Source organism: Solea senegalensis, linkage group LG4 (assembly GCF_019176455.1).
Source record: "Solea senegalensis isolate Sse05_10M linkage group LG4, IFAPA_SoseM_1, whole genome shotgun sequence".
Lineage (NCBI taxonomy): Eukaryota > Metazoa > Chordata > Actinopteri > Pleuronectiformes > Soleidae > Solea > Solea senegalensis.
The window spans coordinates 21,145,847-21,167,598 of record NC_058024.1 but is presented as its reverse complement, the minus strand read 5'-3'; the positions used below and the strand labels follow the sequence as shown (position 1 = coordinate 21,167,598).

The following is a 21,752-nucleotide window of genomic DNA, read 5'->3' as shown; positions in this document are numbered from 1 at the left end:
CCACTTTTTCACTGTCATTTCACAAGTGTTTTGATTTGAACACTTTGCACCCACTTTGCAGTTATCATTATGACTGTATTATTAATATCCTGCCCTAGATAGATTATACCCCCATTCAGTTGGGTTTTTTTTTTTACCTGTAAGGAGCGTCTGCCTCAAAAATGACCCTCAGTACATTTACTGTAATAATAATAATTAGTTTTCACCCACAAGAGATTTGACAGATTATAGCCTACTCAGTCCCCCTTTACCTTTTTACTGCATAATATCAGACATGCCATTTAACCAATGAATCATATTCACAAACACTTCCTTCCATTACACGACAGACAAATAAGTTTACATAAAAATGCAATTGTTTTGTTTCATTTTAACAAATTACTCACAGACAGTATAACTCAAACCTTGGTTACCAACAGCCAACATTTTTTAATTTCATTACCAATTACCAATACATATACAAATGTCAGACATGTCATGACAAGTTGAGGACAGCGGCCGTTGATAGCATACCGTCTTAACAGTTTGACTTGTCACAGCAGATCACAGTAAATGCACATAAAAGTAATAAAACTGTTGCTGGCTTACAGCACGAGTGGCACTGATCTAACCTGAAAAAGAGCACACACAGCATGCTTACTAGTGGTGTAGCATAAGCTTAGTAAAGAGCTTAAGTAACACTTTTAACTTTACTTGAGGTTTGTTTTTTTCTATAACAACTCAAATATCATCTCAACAGAAAATCTTCAACATAAAATAAAAAAAAACAGTTTATATTGTCAGAGATCCAAAGATTAAGCAGTGCTTTAAAGTTCTGTTCCCATTGTCGTAAACCCTTTACAGAATGTTTCACTATATACTGTATATACATACTCATTCGTATGTATTTTAACTATATCTTTAGACTGTTTGACATAAATACAAAAACAAAATACTGAAATAGGCTTCTGTAAATAATCATCTCTGTCACTTTGCATGTCTTGTGGTGTTGGTCCTCAGTCTGAGTCACTGCTACTGCTGCTGGATGACTATTGAGAAAAAGAGAAAATCATACGTTCGAATGTATCCAATTCAACAAATGCAAAGGCAGACTTGCAGTACATCTTTTTTGATAATAGGTGAATAATACGGAACATCTGTAACTCAAATGTGCTTCTTATTGATACATTCATGGTACTGGCAGGTTCAAGCTTAATCTTCTTTCATCTGCAGAAGGTAAGATTTTAAAACCCAATCTCACCTTGCAGTAGTGGAGCCCATGCTTGTTCCACTTGTGTGCTTTCTTCATCTTCTTCCTCATCTTTTTGTTAGCTTTGTGTGTTACCACTCCCATTACCATTGCTGTCAATCCTCCGGTTAATGACCCAGGCATGGGAGTCATCCCTCCATGATAGAGACCTTTGTGGTGACCTTTGTGGTGACCATACTTTGGATAGTGTGGATATGGACCAGGGTGACGTGAGTGTGGGTATCCGCATGGGTGAACACCTGCAGTGGGGGCAAATGGAAATCCACCTGGAGCCATAGGATAAGGATAAGGTTGTGGAGCCCCATAAGGCGTCACACCGGGAGGTGCATGTGGAACCAGAGCTGGGCTCATCGCTGCTGGGAAGTGGCCGGGTGGGCACCCTGGATTTGAAGGTTGGGGATAAAATGCTGAAGAAGGTCCAGGATATGCAGGATATGTAGGATATGCAGGGTTGTACCCAGGAGGGTTTGATAAGCCCAGTGGAGGAGGAGGTCCTGATACACATACAGTAAAAGCATGCATACATACATACAATACATTTTTCCAAAAAAGTATTTGTGGGTTATGCTGATTTTTGATATATCCTACCTTGATTTGGCCACATAGTTGATGACACGTCAAATACTTCAGGAAACCTGGGAAAACATTTATACAATTAACATTTAGTCAACATTTAAAAAGCAAGTTTTATACATTGTGTAAATGAACTATATGGTATTATATATATGTATATATATATGTATATATATACATATATATTATAAGAGGATTTTGATTCAGTCCAAGTCACTTTCATGATTGTACATGATTCTATGAAAAGTTATAATCTGAGATTATACTTTTCGGTTGCCATATACTGTATATCTTACCACATATAGTACATACAGCATAAACAAACATTTTACCAAAACGCAACACACAGACAGACACACACAGGTGCACCTGTAGTCTAGTATCGACAGGTGTAGGGCTATTGTTATCAACTTTATGACAACTGACAAACTCGATTCACAAAATATATAGTACATCATGCTCAGCATTAGATTTTGAAACTCAAAAATTGTTTAAATCACAGTCTAGAGATTCAGGCTTACCTTAGAAACTTACCTCTATAAGTTTGTCAATTCAGCTCTGTCTCGTTTTGTCTTCCTGTTTACTGCAGGAATACGATGCACCAGAGTGCCACACCCTTTGTTACGCGACATTCCCGTAGGCTTAGAAAGAGAGGATGACCTACTACAGTAGTTTCTATGGTGCAAAACACACACACACACACGTGACTTGAAATCATTGTAAACAGCTATTTTTAATGCTCCACACACATTTCCATGACATAATGACACAACACGGTTGTTGCAGCGTAATAATACAAATTTACTTTTACTCTTCAAAACTAAATTACATCATTATTAAAGAAATTATATGAAAATGAAATGAAAATACAGAATTAAAACTGTTAAGACACAACATTAAGATAACAATGATAGTAAACTAATACACAAACCAAAATTATATCGTTTCACAAGAATGGGTACACAATAAAAACACATCCAACCTACTGTGATTAGAGGAATAACCTCTTATTCATTATTTCTCAAATACTACAACTTTCTTCATGACAAAATGGAAATTTTTAAGTAATTCTAAGTAAACCAAATTAAAGGTGAGTAATAGAAACATGCTCAAGAAAACACAAAGCGTTCAATCTAAAACTATGACAAGTAGTGACACAAAAGAAACCATGAAATTGTTTGTTACACAGCATAAATGACAGTGTACATTGTACTTAAAATATTTAAGTTCAATTTTAACACTTTGTGGAAAAATATACTCTCTAATTAGTACATTTTCACATTGTTTTTTCCAACAACTGCAGTGGAAACCTAGAACCTGCACAGAACATTTACCACAAGTCAGTGCTTTACATTCACTTCACACAGTTAATAATTTGACACCAAGAGGGTAAAAATGTACACACCTGTAGTGTAGATGTAGAGTCCTCAAAGAATTAAAAAAACACAACAGTGGTAACAGTTGCTAGTGGACTACTGTAAATCGGGTGGGAAAAGAGTCATTGTAGACTGAAGAGAGTCTAATCTGTCTGCGACACACTGAGCCGTCACTCGAGCGTCTGGATCAAACTCCCAACAATCTGACAGGAGCTCCTGCAGTGCAGATCCCTGAAAGGTTTAAGCCATACCCAGTTAATAAACATACACAACACAGCTCACTATAGCTAATGAAAACACTAATGAATACCTGTGGTAGCAGCTCCCAGTGTTTAGGTATGGAGGGTCTCTTTTCCCTGGTAATCACATGCATGATGAGGCTCTCCAGTGTTACATTGCCCTCCAGCTCAGATTCATAGGGCAGTAGATGTTGTGGAACGTTACCGCCTGCAGATGGAGACATTTATTTGAATTTCCTTCTGATCTGAAGCTATACTGTATATTTATCAGAGCAGGAGGCTGAAACAAAAGTTGTGAAAATCCCAGTGTTGATGATGTAACCTTTTTTGTCTGGAATACTTTTTGTGCACTCTTTCAACTCACCGAAGAACATTCTCATGATATAAAAAACCCCAAATATGTGCACTTTCCTTCTGCAGTGTGTTTTGACTGTAAAAGTTACTGGAACATTTGCTTTTATTCATTTTGTAATAAACCCAAATAACCCTTAGTGCTCACACGGCACAGATCTGTGCTGCAGGTGAACCCATGGTAAACTGCTGTGGGAATAATACACAACTCCTTATATGGACATCCTGGGGAGAAGTCACATATTCAGGTTTTAAAAAATGTGGGGCTTTTCCGTCTTAGGTTTTTGAGTCAAAGTTATGATTTATTTTAGATCGCATTTTTAGTAGTGATATAAAGTAGCAATAATTTGTCACAAAATAAGTCACAAAATAGATCTTTTTTCTTTTCTTTTTGTTCATAAAAACAAGCCAAGTGAACTTTGACCTGTGGCGTATTTCCAAATTCAATTGGATTTTAAACATCTTAAGTACTTTTTGCTCAGGTGTCTTTATATAGTTGGTGAAATGTATTTTTTTTCTCATCAGGTTGTCCTGAAAAAAAAGGATATGAGACCCTCTATGTTGCACGTTCTTATACTCTCAGTGTATACTGTACATTTAAACGTAGTAATGGAAAAAAGCAGCTGGAATGCTCTGTGCTCTAAGGGTTAAATATCCAAACACTGGCTCGATCTGCGCAGTAAGAATTACAGTTGAGAAAAATAAAAATGTCAGAGGTGAAGAGAAGCACTATCTGACATCACATGACATTACTGAAAGTGAATTTACCAGCAAATAAAGCCGAGCAGCGCATCCAGATCTCCCACAGCAGCAGTCCCAGCGCATAAATGTCCCCCTGCTTGAAACAGCTACTGCTGCGTAGATCTACAGCACCATCCAGGATCTCAGGAGCCATGTAGCACAGAGTGCCCCTCTGACAAAAAATATGAGCGTCTCCATCTTCTTTGGCCACTTCCCTTTGACCAATTACTCTGTGCTGCCTGCTTCTCACCATCATGGCCATGAGGTGGCTTTGATATGAACAAGTACGCAGGATGGTGGAGCATCCAAAATCACACAAGGCACAAGTACCATCTGCTTTCACAAGTACATTGGAGCTGCTGAGGTCTCTGTGAGCCACCGCGGGTTTATGCATATCTGCAAGAAAAGATACAAACACATGAATAATCAGTCATATAACAGTATACGTGCTATTTAAGCTACATAGCACACATAACAGTACAACCATCATGTCCACATTGGTAGGCTGTAACACACCGGCAGATACATGACGTGTATTCTCAGTAACATTCTGGCTCATACCATAGCTGTGAAGGTCAGAGTGGAGATAGGAAAGTCCCTGCGATAAAGACTGGCACAGCTTCAGTGACTGCATCCAGCTGATGGTGTGTGTGCACAGAAAGGAACAAAGAGAACCCTGAAATCAAAGAGACATTTTAATATTGTTAAGCAAATGATTCTCCACTTTGAATGTTTGCATACATACTGTTGTTAATTGACTATAAAAGTTAAATCAAGAAGATTAAAACAAAAAAATTGATTGCATTTGTGTGTGTTTGTTGGGGGAAATAGAACTGTTGATTTTCCACAGTATCCGATAGAATAGAATTAGCACACACACACCAATTAGTGATAGTGTATTGTGTCTTACACACCACAGTAGTGAACACACACACAAGCCAGTATGGTATGGTATGGTATGGTATGGTATGGTTAGGGTTAGGGTATGGTACCATAGTAATGATCATTTGAGCATCCATGAAAGTGAGCCAATAAGGTGGAACAAGAGGATGCTTTTTGTAATTGTGGTCAAAAGTGGAGGCCTGCAGTCTCATATTTATAACACTGTTACTCTTTTCCCTATTTTAATTTCCAACTTACTACAATAAAGCTGCTTTCAATGAAATACTTAAGCCAAAATGCATGTTACATAACTCTATATTGATATCTGTGATATCTGGTATCAGTGACACTGGATTATCGGGCGTCTGAAGAAAAAATTTCCAGTATCCCACAAGACTTTTTCCAATCGTGAGCCAGAACTCTCGGTGAATAAATGTCCCCCTCACCAAACATGTTTATGAGGTGACTATAGAGAGGAGGCAGGGGAATGCTGACCATGCAGACAAGAAGTAAGCCAAAATAACGTAGTCAAAAGACAGCAGGTGTAATTTTCCATGAATGAGTGGTTGCCATTTACATATTCAGCTAACTGCACAACAATGAGCCAGCTGCCATCATCCTGTTTCCTCCCTGTGCCCAGGAAGTGGAGAATCCCAGCATGTTTCATCAGTGGTAGCTCATAAACCTCCTTCTCTGCAGTAAATCTATGTTTCCAATCAGAGGGTAAAACTTTCACAGCCACTGCAGATCCACGGTATTTCGCCTGCCAGACAGTGGCAAAATATCCACGGGCCAAAATCTGAAAAAGGATTGAACACGTAGTTAAAATGGAATTGTGTATGTATATATACATACTGTATATATACATACTGTATATATATACTGTAGATAGATATATATATACATATAGTATCACCTCATTTTCCACACTGTAAGTAATATAATATGAATACACTTGATAAAAAGACTTACATGCTGTAGTTCAATATCAGCCACATCAACCTCATTGTTTTTTGTGGTTTGGCAAGACAACCGTGAGGAGACACTGTGACCATGAGGGCAACCTTGTAGATTCTCTTCTAAATCAAAGCAAATGAACAAAATCCCACTGTTAACACACTTACTATGGGTAATGTGATGCTATGATACAAGACATAAATTAAACTGGAGATTGACAAAGAAAGGACACACAGGTAAAAGGGAGTATCACGGCAGAGATAAACACTCAGGGTCAGTCAAGCAGAGGCAGTTCCGAAGGTCAAACAAAGGCATCACTAAAAATGTGAATGAGAATGTTAATAATGTGAAAAGAAAGTCTTTTTTTCCCCTCTAATCTTTGAGAAGTAGAGAAGGCATTTGATACTAAAGCAATACCGTTTAAGGTTTTAAGAGAAACAACAAACTGCCTGTCTGTTCCGAATCAGGTCTAAACCAGGAAGCCAAGATTATCCAGCAACTCTTACTTAAACTGTAACAGCAAGCTGAGTTTTAATCAAGACAATAGATCATCTCTTTTGTGAATGTTAATGTAACAGTCACAAATATCAACTAACTTTATTGTCCTTGTATAGGAAACATAAAAAATGCATACAACTGAAAAGGCATCTGGATTATTCTAGTTTAACTTTCTGCAACTGTATTTCACAAGAGAAAAAAAACTTGTATTTCTATATAATATGATAATGTAAAATCCCATATATGGCTTCAATACTCTAAACAAGGGCGTCAAATTCAATGGAATTTCTAATGTTACCAACTAAAGTAGGCATTTAGTGTTAATAGAAAAATGAAAGAAAATAAAAAATCTTACTTTTGCTTTTGAAGAAGTGTATCCATTTGGCAGCAGCGATCACAAAGCCCAGGACGAGTAATGCTCCAATTAGAGTGACAGCAACTTTAGTAATTTATTTTGAGAAGAAACAAAAATGACAGCACCATTTTAATTCAGACATTTAACCGTCACACATTCTATGTAAGACTGTGTGAGTATATTAAAAACCACGACAGAAAACAACATTATTCTTCTCAGCTTTGTCCTCCAAGTTTGTGAAGTGGGAAAGATCTTTAGCTACAATGTCAGTATAGTAATGGTGTCACTATATAGTTCACAAAACTGATATTCAATGGCTGATAGAAATCGCGTTATCACCATACCTTCCAAATTAGAGTGTGTGTGTTGAGGCTGTTCTGAATCTGGTGTCCACGTGATGTTGCTGTTGCACAAGTCTGTGTTGCAAACACATTTCATGTAGTTCCACTTAAAGCGCGTTTGTGTCTTGCAGACGGCATCTGGGCAAGCCTTTTCAGCGACATCACAAGCTGCAACAACAACAACAACAACAACAACAAAAAGGAAGTAACACATTAGGCTCACAGAGGAGACAGCTGCATAAAACCCTATATACTTAACTATACTTATACTTATAACAATATCAGACAATATTAGATGGCTTTTGGGCTTAAATTTGATTAGAGCATAAATCACATGTCTTTCTCTAATGGCACCAGTTTGGATATGTAATAAGTAGGTTTTCTTACCAAGAAGGTCGACCACAGGCTGACCACTGAGGACCCGGAAATATCCCACACAGCAGTGAGTGCTCTCACAGACCTGCACTGACCTGGTCACATTGCCAGAAGTAACGTATTTGTTGTTCTGCTCAGTGTTTGCTGCGGTGCCGTTCAAGTGGAACGCACACCGTCTCTTTTGAAGTGAAAACGGGCTGCACATGCATGTACAGATGAATACTGGAAAGAAGAAGAGGAAATAAGGACATTAAGATGTGGTACACATTACCACAATTTCACTTCAAATAATAGTAAAATATTTACCACCTTCAGTTCAACATTTTCATTGTCCAAGTTTTAGTATGATGAAGTTTAGTAACAGACCCAGTTACGGAGTTGTTGTATATTGTTGCATATTAAATTGCATATTAAATTATAGCAACATGGCAGCTATCAAATCACAAATAAGAAGTCACGAGGCAATAAAATCAAATTAAAATAAAGCAAAGTATATACAAGAGCACACTCACCAGCAGCCAAAATCACCAACCACTGTTGCAGGATCATGGTCCCTCTGAGACCAGAGTGGCCAGGCAGGGAGTGTCCTGGGAATGTGATAGGAGTTTCCCACGTTTCCCAGCATCACTCCCACTGCCACACACCTGCATGTGTTGGACTGTGAGAATACAGTTCTTTTATCAAAAATAATCTACTCCCAGTGTTAAGAAACATACCATGCTGTCAATGTGGGAGTGTTGTATGCCGCTGCCTTTGTGCTTTTATGGTCAACTGATGACAGCAGGGAAGTCCTTTTGGGAAAAACTGACAGGGCCACAAAAGAAACCAGTACAAAACGACATCCATGCTTCAAGTTTCCATTTTGTTGTACTCAAGTCCTTTATATATATACATATATATATATATATACATATATATATATATATAAAAGGGGGTTTAGTAGTTTTTTCTACCTAGGAGCAGATAAGAATGATAATATACTATAATATAATAGTTTTATGTGTGTCAATAAGATACATACCTTTAAACTATCCATTTATTTTATATATACATATTTAGTCACATTTATGACTGGTAAGTCAAGGTATTTCCTCTTAATTCAATATTTTGACAATATATTTAATACAAGAAGCAGTTTTTTGTTTGTTTGTTTACAAACATTCAAGGACTTGCATCTTAATTCTTCTTACCCACACATACCTTTGATAAGTCTGAAATAAATTATTTTTTTTAAATATATACTTTTTAAAAATTGTTTTAAATTCGCGTGTTTCTAAATTAACGTTATCCAACTAAATAGAGATAAATACATATACACAGATAAAAACAGAATAGTACGTGCTTTGACCCCGGCTGGTGTCTATATAGTCCGCTGCCCTGACATTTAAAACAAGCGCATCTCACTGTCAATCACATTAATTAAACAGGTGACCGGTACCGACGCGTGGGCGGGTCCAACTTTTCACGCTAAAGGTAGACTTGTCTTCGGTCCACACGTTAGCCACGAATAAGATGGTAAAACATTCAAACAACCCCCCAAAAACAACTTGCTTTCAGTATTAGTGGTTGATATTCAACCCGTTATTCTGTTTTAACTATTTTTCTCGACATGTCTGTCTTCAGGCAACGGTTTTGGCTGATGTGTTTGCGGAAGATTCCGAAAACGACCGAACATTTTACGGCTTCTCGGACAGTGAGCTCAAGGTGCGTTTGCTGGCTTCAATCGAGGCCTTCACGTCCTCTTCAGGACACAAATGAGAACAGTGAGACTTATTATTTTAAAGAGATTATTTATATGACATAAGTTACTCATTGTCGTTAGGGCTGTACAATATATCAACATTCACGGTACACGAACTTCAATAAACGTAGATGTTTTCCTTGTGCTACCTTTGTTTGACCAAGGTCTTACCTTAAAGGACTTACCTCATGTGTTAAAGGGGGCATTGATTTTATTTTTCTATCAATTCTGTTAATTATGTTGTTGGAATTAAGACAACAAAGTTAACACGTCTTCGATCAGCCCTAATTGTCACTTCAGTGCAGAGTGAACATGCTTTTCATTGCATTGCTGCATCAGTCTCACTGTAAAAACTGGTGTAATGTCAAGAGTTGTCACTAACCTCATTATAAATCACCTGTGTTCATATCCACCAGAATTTAAGTTTGGAAGATGAGGCTGAGTTTGATCTTTCACCCAAGAAGCAGGAATCTAAAGCACCCTCTAGAAACCAGCCCTTCAGGCTGAGAGTGGCACTGCGCTCCACCCGCTCCACCCCCTCCACCTTGCAATCCAGTGAGGAGGACAAGGATGATGAGGTGCAAGAGGAAGAAACCTCAGCACAGAAGGCAAGAAAGACTAGTAAGGCAAGAAGAGGGACACGTGTTAAATTTGAAGATGAGACGGCGTTGGCTGCTCCGCCTCCTCGTGAAAATCCTAGATTCGATTCAGGGGACGAGTCGGCTTCTTTCCTGGCGAAGAGGGAGCAGAACATCAAGGCCAACAAAGCAATGGTAAACCAGAATCACTGCCCTAGAATATCCAGGTTAATTTGAAATTAATATCACCAATGTCCCAAACAAAGCTACAATTCAGACTCATGATATATTACTCCACTACTAAATGTAGTCACTAACACCTTTTGACATTTTTTATTTTTTATCTCTTTGACTTAAGGCAGGATTGACAAATGAATTGTCAAGTTAGACATTAACACCAGTAACTCATGACTAGTCTGTGAGCTGAGTGAGTGCAGAAAGAGCAGAGGGATGACATTACATTACATTACATTACATGTCATTTAGCAGACGCTTTTATCCAAAGCGACTTACAATGGAATCAAGTACAATTAGCCAGGGGTGGAATCGAACTTGCGACCATGATGTCTTTGGTACACAAGGCAGGGTCTTAACCACTGAGCCACTCCACCCCCGATGACAAACATACCTGTGTCTCAGATGATTATCATAGTAATATATGTAAATATTAAAGGCTGGCCTGGCTGACACTGTACAGATTCAGAGCACTGAAAACAATTTGGATATTGGTGTAATACATACAGATATGTTCTTCAAACTGTATCTTCTCTGTTTTCTAACAGCTGGCTCAACTGATGGCAGACCTGCAGAAAATGCCAGGAGGTGCAGGGATCCTGAAAAAACAAGCAGACAAACAGAAGAAGAAAGAGAGAAGACATGTGAGTTGACAGTGGACAATTGGAAATGTTTAATATTAAACAAGTGGCCAGAAATCTTGATAGAATTTCAGTCAGTCTTGTTGGAACAGTATTTCTTTGCAGACTGATGACTTGTGTGATTTTTATCTTACTTGGACTGCAGCGTCCACCAAACTCTGGTGCAGCTGGAGGCGAATCCAGGAGGAACCCAGATCGGGTGTCCCGCAGACAGACCCGCTCGATGGGAGGAACCGAGGATCCTGCAGCTGTCAAGGAAGAAGAAATTGAATTCAGTTTGGAGGAGGAGTTGTTGGAGGTACATGTATGTTCTATTTGTTCATTTATCAAGGATTGGGTTATGCATGGGACTTGTGATAACCTTCAAGATATTGTGATTACAGCTCCAAAATGTCACCTCCACATACAGCTGACTGACATGCTTCTCAACAGCCTGAGTGATTCCTACATCCTGTTTATGACAAGTCATTAAAAACAACTTATACTTTAGGCAGGTTATGACAGAATATTAGAAAGTTATAATCAAACTTGTGTAATGCTGCAGAGACTGTAGCCGTGATACTTGGCACTAGCTCTTTTTTAACAAATGCATCTGGGGGGTTATTGCCTCTGTGTCCCAGGTACGCCGAGCCCCACAGCGACGTGGCACTCCACGACCTAACCAGAGCAAACCTCATTTTGTCCGTCCTGTGGAGGACATCACAGAGGACGAGCTCCAGCTGGTAGCAGACAACATGACTGAAAAAGTCTACAACAGTGCCACAGTGAGTTCACCACGAGACCCCCAATAAAAAACTGGTATCATGCCGCTATCAGGTGGCTTTATCCTTTGTGCTAAAGCCTAAATATTAAAATTACAGAGAAAATTGTAAAATTAAATAAAACTCTGTACGTGCCTTCCCAACTCCACTGTTGAAGCTTCTTGGTATTTTCAGGGCTCCACGTGTCATCAGTGCCGTCAGAAAACTGTCGACACAAAGACGTGCTGTCGGAACGAAGGATGCCGTGGCATTCAGGGTCAGTTCTGTGGGCCGTGCCTAAGGAACAGATATGGAGAGGACGTCAGGAAGGCGCTGCTGGATCCGGTTAGGCTGCTGATAAATTGACACACACACAAATTGACATACAGCTGGAAAAATACTCACAAATGTCAATGCTCAAGGTTGTTTCTGTAACCATGTTTGTCATTTTCTGACATTAAAAAAAGAGAAATCTTATTTTGGAAAGCAAAGAAACTTCATTGTTTAACCATGCTGTAATTTTATTTTCCAGGAGTGGCAGTGCCCTCCCTGTCGAGGCATTTGCAACTGCAGCTTCTGCCGTCAGCGTGAAGGCCGCTGCCCGACTGGCATCCTGTTTCCTCTGGCTCAATACCACGGCTTCTCCGACGTCCACTCCTACCTTACAAGGTGGGCTACTGGTGGGCTATGCAAGTGTGGAGGTGCACTGCAGGTCCTACAAAGTGGTTTTGGGGGGACCTTAAAAAGAAAAGACAACATCTGTTCACCTGACATGTGTTATTTATCTCATTACAGCCTCCGTAACAAATTGAAGAGTGAGGATGATGTGGAGATGTGACCTCAGCAGCATTGTTCTGAGTCTTTATTTTAAAGCATACACAATCTGTGATTCTAAAATCAATAAAATGTTGTTTTTTGTTTAGCTGACTGTTGTTTGATACAGGTTTTCATAGAAATCAGACAAAACATGTTCAGAATTTTAATCCAGCTGTTGGCAGTTGCAGTAGTTGTAGACACACACACACAATATAAAATCCCTTATTTAAAATGGGGCAAAAGTAAGAGCACTTGTCTGGATGTAGTTTCAATGAAGAGTTTCTAAACATAGTTTATACAAGTTATAGCTTTATGTGAAATTAAGCAGTGTCAAAGCAAAGAAACAAAAGCTACCACTGGGTCATCATTATACATTTTGCAACTTATTTATTTCAACAATAAAGGGATGTGTTCGAGGTTTGCCTCGAGCTGGATCTTTCCAGTTAGAACTTTAACATGCATATTGTGAGTAAAAATTAGAACATTTGTGGACCAAAAAAAAAAGCATTTCTTAGTTTTCCCCAAAACGATTATGAACCTTTGGTTTGGAGCTTACATGTATAAGCTGTCTGGACGCTAATACAAAATACTTAACTATGACCAGATGAGAATAAACAAGAAATAGTTTTTCACACACTCAAACAGTTCCAGGTGGTAAGTACAGCATAGAAAAAGAAATACTGGGAAGATCTTGACTGTATAGAATAAGCATTCTATGACTGAAAGGCTTTTATGTTAACATATTTCATCTACATACATACATACATATATATATATATAAAAGTAATAACAAAAGATTAAGAGTGATTGTGCATGAGAGTCATACAACTGAAAGGCAACTGTGTATGCTAAGAGTATCTGCAGCCTTTACATTACCAAAAGAATTATATTTATATTTTTACATGGAAAAAAATAACAATCAAAAATGCATTTGCAATGATAAACATATCAAAACTTGATGGCTTAAATGTGTGTACCTACACAAGAGGTTTAAGAGTTACTCAGGATTTCAGCACCCCAGCACACTGACATCCTCACACTCATTATTGCTTCTGGCTTATAAATTGCTGTCCACCATAAAACATGTAAGTATTATTCCTATGATACTGGGATTGCTCTCCCAAATCATAGAACTCTGAGAAGCAAATATTTGCCACACTAGATCATTATGGCGTGCCTCTGATGGAGAGAATAAGTGTTAAGGGGTGAAGTGGGCCTGGAGTAATGTTTGATAAACACCTGAGCTGAAAAAGGAAGAAGTAGAGAAGCTCACAGCCCTGGACACAAGCGTAAAAGTCCAACTTAGTAGTGTCATCTGTTAACTACTGGAGGAGCTTGTGTGAAGAATAGTACTACTTAACAATAAAACACTAAGTGTGCTGGTCTGTGTGCTTTATTGCAATCCCACCATCAATTAGATTGGGCTTTATGTGGGACAAATGTTAGTGTAGTGCCAGTTCCATTCATGGGATATATCTCATGACTTTTCTAATCTAACATTTTAATTCACCTCGATCAACCTCTGACCTTTAAATGCGACATTTCCTTAAATAAAAGGTGGAAATCATATTCCTGCCTTAGTTTTATATCCAATAGCATGGGTTGTGTTGCACCTGTGACCACCTGTCCTGTCTGAAGCCCATGAGAGGATCTGCATCTGACGTCAGATGTGCTCTTTTTTCAACCCCAAATGTCCCAGTGCAGCATCCATCAAGGCCATCGTCCTGCTCCTTCACTGGACTTAGTAGCTGTTGCCATTGATCTGGTGAAGGTCTACCTGCATCATGTTGATCCCACTGTTGGCAAGTCGAGCTATGCTGTCAGCAGATAAGGTCTCCATGGTGACAATGGTGTGCTGGTCATTGGCCGACACTGCCCCACCGCCAGCTTCCGTTCCTGCTGCAGGAGAAACGGCGCCAGCGGAGACTGCGGTGCCGCTGTTGGGGGCTACTTTTTTGTTCAAATGGGTCTTGATGTGCTTTGAGAGGTGATCACTGCGCATAAAGCGCTTAGGACACTCTGGGCAAATAAACTTTTTCTCGCCTGAAAAAGAGTTAAGAGAAAAGATCAGTGTAAAACAGCTTCAGCTGACAGTCATTCACACTATGAACTACCACTGGCAATACTGTGGACATAAGTAAATATAGCAAATGATTAACATGATGTAATATTCAGGATTGTTAATCGTGTTAAAAAAAAAAAACACACTCAATCACATAGCAAATATGCCGCTGTCACATGACACACACAAACGGCTGTACTGTGCTCCTTTACTGTATAGTGTTAGTACTAATGACATAATCAAGGACTCTTTTCATTTATCTTTTCAACATGCATGCATTTAAAAATGTCCTCCTAGATTTTGTTTCCGTGTATATCCTGATTGTACCTGTGTGTGTCCTCTTATGACGCTGAAGCTCATCCGAACGTGTGAATCGTTTGCCACAGAACGACCAGCTGCAGACAAAAGGTCGTTCCCCTGTGTGCCAGCGGAGGTGGGCCCTCAGGTGGGATGTCTTGCCATAGATCTTCCCACAGCCAGTGATGTGGCAGATGTGCTGCTTCTTTTTAGATGGGTCACTGCTTAAAGTCAAAACCATACATCAGAGTTAGAGGACTCTGAATAGACAGTACAGGAAAAAAATGTCAAAAGAACAATAATAATAACTTAGTCCTCATCGACTAACTTAAAGAAAAAGAGTTATGGATTTCCAATAAAATTTGCCCTTTTGATGAAAATAAATTCAATAACAGCATACCAGATTGAAATAACATAAATTACTGTGAAAATAATGTATGCCAGTTTAAAGCTGGGAAATGTTTGATTGTAGAATCTCAAATCCAGGTTGTTAAATGCTTTGCCAATGTGTTTTATTGTATTTAATGTCTTGACTGTTTTTCTCTTTTTTTGGTTTATGTGCAACAGGCAGCCAAAATGAACTTCCTCAGAACATCCACTGCCCTGTGATTGGCCAAAAATTCACATCATAAAAAAAAGAAATACTGATTTTTGGTATAAACCTGTATACTACCCAGCACTATAATCAACCCACATCACACTGCAACCCCCTCACACAGATACCACCACAGACTGAATCCAATTCTGAGTGAAACACTACAAACACATAGTTTGTCCAGAAGGAGGGTTAGACGGATTCTGATTCTGAAATATGCTAAAGTGACATACCGTCCTTCTCCATCCTTGCAGAAGGGGCAGGTGCAGGCTTCCCTCCGGTTGCGTCGGCCTTGAGTTGGCGGGCTAATGTCCTCGTCATCCATAGCTGTGCTATCATCCAAACTTTCTCCACCTGTCTGTAAAGTCTGGTCTCCTATAGTGATGTAAGAGGTTAATAGAGATAAGTCATTCAGATCTTTTAATTTGATGCACATTTAATCTCATTTCATTCAGTACGATCAGAATACACGTCCAGAATACACATTCTTTTTCATAAACCATTTTATTTATTATACACATTATTATCATACACACACACGAGAGAGAGAGAGAGAGAGAGAGAGAGAGAGAGAGAGAGAGATTTGGACGTGATAAAGATTTCTGTAAGACTGGGAGTATCTACACTGACAAAGACACTGTGGCCAACTCAGTATTGTAATCTGAGCATGATCTGAACAGATGTAGTGTTACCAAGTTAAGAAAGAAATAGATTTTAACATGAACACAAACACATAAGAGCTCAGGGAAACTCCAGACCAGTTAAACTGGCTAAACCAGTATAGTGCACCTTTTTCAAACAACAAAAACTGATCAAAACCAGAGATACAAGATAGTTTGAATTTCAGAGCAAAAATCAAACCCCTCAAGTAAAATACTTTTTATGGCCTACTTGAGATACTTTCAATTTACTGCTATGTTACTAGTTTGTACTAACAGCTAAACCCATGCCTCAAATTCGAACAATGAAAATACAACTACATTTGCGACTAGGTTTGTTATTTAAATCCAAGCAAATACAGACTAACAGAATACATGATCCAAATAACACACTGACCAGTTAGTACAAATAAGACTCCTCTTTTCCCTAAATCACTAATTATACTTGTCTCATTTTGCGAAATAGTATGTGCACATTACACAACAGCGTGTACATTTTTACACAGAATATAAATAATTTGTGGACAGACGACTGACCTGCTGTGCTGGAAATGGTGATGGGAACACCCTGCAGCTGCAGCCCGGACCCTCCGAGTGTGTTCAAATTTATGGTCTGGATACCTGGGATCTGCATAGTGTTGACAGACATTCCTCCAGATGCAGCAGCTCCTTGAGTCTGACCAAGTTGGGGGAGAGACTGTACTGGGGCCAGCGTGATCTGTGCTCCTGTCGGACTCTGGATCTGAAGGGTCTGCCAGGTCACCTGGCCGTTAGGGCCTACAGTGCGCAAGATGATGGGGCCTGTATTTGGCATAATTTGAAGGTTCTGAAGCCCTTCCTGGCTGAGTGTTGGAGCTGCAAATACCTGACCTCCTGCTGCTGTGACAGTACCAGCCTGGATGGTCTGAAGGGGCGTTCCACCTTGGATAAGCTGCTGAGGCTGGAGAAGGATCTGTTGTGGCTGCTGCCCATCTCTGTTATCTGATTGTATCGGGACACCCAGAGAAGATACTGTGCCGTGCTGGTATGTCCCTGCCACTGCTCCATTGCTGTTATGTGTTTGAGCCATTCCATAAGATGAGGTCTGCGCAGTGACAGTGGATGCACTTGTCATGTACCCTGTCCCACTGCTGGAAGACACTGGTTGTTGCTGTATAAGCTGGCTTCCAGTATCCCCTCCACCATTTGCATCTCCCCCTGTACTGTTTGTTCCAGTACTAACAGGCAACAATGTGATGTTCCCATTAAGTGATAAAGGCATATTTGCCAGAAACTGGGGCTGGTTTTGTAAGACATTATTGCCTAAGCTAATATTTTGAATGGGGATGGCTCCCTGAAGTAGACTGGGCATTGTTATGATGTTTCCTGATGCACCAGGCCTGTTGGTTGTTGCTATAATCTGCTGACCATTTGGAGAGGACACAATCTGAAATTGTTGCCCTTGTCCTGCTGCAGATACAGCGGACTCCTGCTGAGCATGTGCAAACTGCACTGGCTGCCCATCTACTGTCTGAAATTGGGGAATAACCTGGTACTGAATGTTAGGCATCATACCAGATATGGTGGTGAGCACCTGCTGACCCTGCATTGATGGAGCCTGGGCTACTACATATTGTGGTGGCTGTTGATGCTGTCCCTGAGTTACAGCAGCTGATGATGACAGCACCTGTCTGTTCTTCCCTAGGTCTACTCCTGTCATCACCCCCAACGTGTCAGTGGTGACAGTGTTCGTGCCTGAGGATGCTTGAATGCTGAGAGGTACAACCTGCCAGCCGTTGGCACTGGAGGTGAAAACACCCTGGTTTATTTCCAGCTGTTGCTGCTGGTTTTGCTGTTGTTCTGAAGGTGAATCGTTCTCTCCTGGGGTGTCAATACGACTGCACGTGGCTGCCAACAAGGCGAGGGGAGATGGCTGCTGTGAGTCCTAGAAAGAGAATACATAAAACAAAGAGAGAAGATTGGGACGTTATTATGTTAAAAAGTATTAGTAGATGACTTTAGTACAGTCTGAGGTAGATAAGTTTAAAATAAATCAAGCAGTTCAGGAGTTTGAATTTGTATACTAAAGGGAATAATGGGCACACATAGGCTCAGTGTTTCAATGTATCAATGTGCCACAACATTTCACTCATAACTTGCACAATGAACACCAAAGAAAGCAAATTAAGATTAAAACAAAAAATAAAAATAATTATATACAATGATTACTAAGCCATTTAAGTTAAAGCTACTTTAACTAAACTAATATGGGTCATATTGTTGTACACACTCATTAACACTGGCAATTCATTACAACTGAAAAAAATTCCAGGGAGAATTGCTGTAGGCAAGCTAACAATTATCTAATAAATGAGGAAACATGTTTTCAACAAAACAAAAAACAAACAACAAATACAATTGGGATAGCAGAAAAAAAACAAGCAGAAAATTCTAACAAGGCATAAAAAAAATGCTAGGATACAGGTGCAGTAAAAAATAATGAGAAGTGCATCTGATAAAAAAAGGAAAATTGACTGTGACTAAATGAGACATAAACCAAGTGTGTTTAATTTGAAATAAACATTATAATGGAAAATAAACGACAGCATTTGATTTAATCGATCTAATGATGACATACTACAACACTCCCATAAATCCAATTCATAATATTAACCCACTTTTGTTTGTCACGCAGCTCAGTTATTCAGAGAGGATGGGCAGAAGTGTGAAGTCCGTGGAGGAAACACGGTGGGAGAGAATGGGAGGGACATTTTCCCCAGCGCAGCGGCGGGCTCCTCTTCCCCTCCCCCCAAACCCACCCATCTCCCTCCCACACTTTATTTTGTCCTATAAACTGAGACACTTCTCTAGCCACCCCCTCCAAACCCAGCCAAATGGGCCGAGCGAAGTGCACACTTGGTGCCGGGGTTTGACGGGAACACCCCATGTGGGCGAAATTTACCTGCCCATTCCCCACCCCGGTGACATGTGCTCCAAAGAGAAAAATCAACAACTCCCGCACAACACAACTGAGCAACACAGAGGACAATTAAACGACATTAAATGCTAGGTTAAGTGGAGGTAACTGGACAGCAGAATTAAGTTCATCGTCTGATTTGGCAAAAGCGCAAGCGTTTAACCTACTTGAGAGTTTGTGTTTCGCTTTTGACTGAAGCCTCCACCGCTCCCCACAGCGGCCATGTCGCCCTGCTGCTGATCTGCGGAAGAAGAGTTTGTCAGATCAATCTTCACAAGAGTGGCTCGTCGACGTACACTAACAAGACCACAACACTGAGTAGAACAGACGGGAGTATAATTATGGACGACCCCATACAAAAATAACTAAGCGTTCCTGAAGTTAACGATACGGGAATTCCACAAGGAAATCCATGCCACAAGTGTTCGGAGGGGCAGCTAGCATATTAGCTAAGCTAACACTAACTCACTATAAGTAATGTTGGGGAAAAGTGCTAAGTACCAGCTGAAGAGTTTCGACCGTGCCACTAAAGCTAGCTCCAACAAACTGGACTAAGTTAAACTGCAGGGTAGTGTAGGCAGAGTGTGTCGGTAAAGAGCAGAAGTTAAGTTAAACCAGTTGACCAGCTCGATTTGTTTTCCAAAATGTTGTTAGCTAAGTACCAACAATTAGCAATTAAGTAGCTGGTACTTTTAAACTGCTCAGGACGCTAGCTAGAAAACAATAATACACCACAGTAACAACACATTCTTACACTAAAACGACGTAACTTGATTTGACTTCGATGTGTAAACTTAATGGCTGGTTCACCACACGCCGCCGACTTTAAAAAAGTTCACTTACTGCTCATAATTTGAAGACGGGAGGAGTTTCTCTGCGCTTTTCTCGGGTTGACAACTTTTCGCAGCTTCACACTAACTTGACTGACCGCCCGCTATGAAGAAGAAAAACACAGTGTGTGCGATTTATGCACCCGCGCGGCCCGCCAACGGGAACATCAACCAGTGAATAAAGTTGAACTACTAGTTAACGAACTAAACATTTATTAAGTTACTTTAATTAACTATCAACATGAAAATTGTATTTATTACATTCTTCCTTTCCACCAATTGTATCCAGAACCTTATTTTTCCTGGGACAAATTACATCATGTGTATAAAGTTGGTCATTGCAGATATCTTTATCTAAATTATGACTATACATAACTATACATAATACAATTTAATTATTCTTTTTAATGTTCCTACAGTGTATTATCAATGTGGGATTTTTTTCTTTTCAGCGTACAATATAGACAATATATACAATTTAGTCAACCACAGCTAATATAGCTCAACTGTGATTGAAGTTAACCATTTTATTTTTTTATGTAAATTCATACATAAACAGAGGAACATAGTTTAAAAGCAACTGATTTGGAGGATAAAGCGGTAGAAAATGGATGGATGGATGATTTAGCTGTACAGTCTCAACCAGATCAGACCAAAGTAAATAAAATGTCTTTTTGGAAATCAACACATCACCATTCACACTGATAAATATTAATAAACAATCCTGTCAAAACATGCAAAATGAAATAAGATAACCTTATTAACTCAATTCAAATCCATTTTAACAATCGATCAGTGTGAATTTATGTCTTAGTATGTGTTTCCTGGAGGCTTTCTGTTTTGTTTATTCAGTATAATCTATATGTTTTTGTTTTTAATATGCAATGTCTTTATGTTTTTGTATTTTTTTATATATTTGCAGGGTGACCTTGAAAAAGAGAACTTATTGCTGCCAGTGGCCCTTTATTGTTTTAAATAAAGTATGTTGATAACAAAGAAATCCATTGGCCCTTATTTAATACTCGCAGATGGTTCAGTTTCAGACCAAATATCTTCAAGTATCTTATCCAATCGCCAGCATAATATCCAAACATCCACAGATACTAATCAATTTCTATTGACTCAAAGCATAAGCAATATCAAAATAATCAATTGTTTAATGACGACAGTAAAGTGCAATCATATTGAAGAGTTTGATTTAACACTGACCGGCTATTGAAAGCAGATGTCCCCGTGTATAAAAGAAGCGCACCCATCTGAGAGCTACGTGTGAAGGATTGCTTGCTCTTGTCCAATGGAAAAGAGTGTTTCTGCCAACGAGCCTCTACCAGCCAATGTAATTGGGTCAAAGGCGGAGAATGGGGCGGGACTAAGCATGGTAGGCTGCATCCCCGAGTATGATTGACGTTGGGTTATCTGTTTTCCGTTTAAAATGCGCCATGTGTAAATATGTTTACAGAAACAGCAATGTTTTCCCTTTCCCCAGCCGCGCTGTTGTGTTATAACCGAGAAGTAAAACCAAACAAACACTTGAAGTCCTGTTCTGAACACGGAGGTGAGGAAGCCAGAAGCATGCTCGGCTTTCAAGTATTGCCTCCGTGGCCGCTGGCCACTCCCTGGTGGCGCCCTGTGGGTTGGGAAACAGTGAGGAGGCGGGAGGAGATCG

The 21,752-nt window shown here is 39.5% G+C and overlaps 3 protein-coding genes across 6 annotated transcripts; 1 reads left to right on the top strand and 2 right to left on the bottom strand.

The window, feature by feature from the left end:
• Positions 1–2,530: 2,530 nt before the first annotated feature.
• Positions 2,531–10,110, bottom strand: LOC122768813 (bone morphogenetic protein receptor type-2-like). Its single transcript, XM_044025056.1, has 11 exons — positions 10,076–10,110; positions 8,450–8,741; positions 7,950–8,159; positions 7,566–7,730; positions 7,222–7,305; positions 6,384–6,490; positions 5,989–6,210; positions 5,091–5,205; positions 4,557–4,925; positions 3,509–3,645; positions 2,531–3,429 (listed from the first exon to the last, which is right to left on the bottom strand). Exons 2-11 carry the CDS (start codon positions 8,484–8,486, stop codon positions 3,295–3,297), a joined length of 1,581 nt encoding a protein of 526 aa, XP_043880991.1. The 5' UTR covers positions 8,487–8,741; positions 10,076–10,110; the 3' UTR covers positions 2,531–3,294.
• On the top strand, positions 9,375–12,776 carry LOC122768815 (cell division cycle-associated protein 7-like). Of its 2 annotated transcripts, none has more exons than XM_044025060.1 (9): positions 9,375–9,452; positions 9,561–9,641; positions 10,095–10,451; positions 11,039–11,134; positions 11,277–11,429; positions 11,752–11,895; positions 12,067–12,216; positions 12,404–12,540; positions 12,667–12,776. In XM_044025060.1, exons 1-9 carry the CDS (start codon positions 9,450–9,452, stop codon positions 12,707–12,709), a joined length of 1,164 nt encoding a protein of 387 aa, XP_043880995.1. In that variant the 5' UTR covers positions 9,375–9,449; the 3' UTR covers positions 12,710–12,776. The 2 variants fall into 2 exon arrangements, with proteins under 2 accessions (XP_043880995.1, XP_043880994.1); XM_044025059.1 differs by having other exon boundaries at positions 11,277–11,435.
• Positions 12,777–12,837: 61 nt separating this feature from the next.
• Positions 12,838–20,183, bottom strand: sp1 (sp1 transcription factor). Of its 3 annotated transcripts, none has more exons than XM_044025051.1 (6): positions 20,100–20,183; positions 19,424–19,497; positions 16,838–18,224; positions 15,875–16,016; positions 15,077–15,270; positions 12,838–14,730 (listed from the first exon to the last, which is right to left on the bottom strand). In XM_044025051.1, exons 1-6 carry the CDS (start codon positions 20,104–20,106, stop codon positions 14,429–14,431), a joined length of 2,106 nt encoding a protein of 701 aa, XP_043880986.1. In that variant the 5' UTR covers positions 20,107–20,183; the 3' UTR covers positions 12,838–14,428. The 3 variants fall into 3 exon arrangements, with proteins under 3 accessions (XP_043880986.1, XP_043880987.1, XP_043880988.1); XM_044025052.1 differs by having other exon boundaries at positions 15,077–15,267; XM_044025053.1 differs by lacking the exon at positions 20,100–20,183 and adding an exon at positions 20,011–20,093.
• Positions 20,184–21,752: the final 1,569 nt, after the last annotated feature.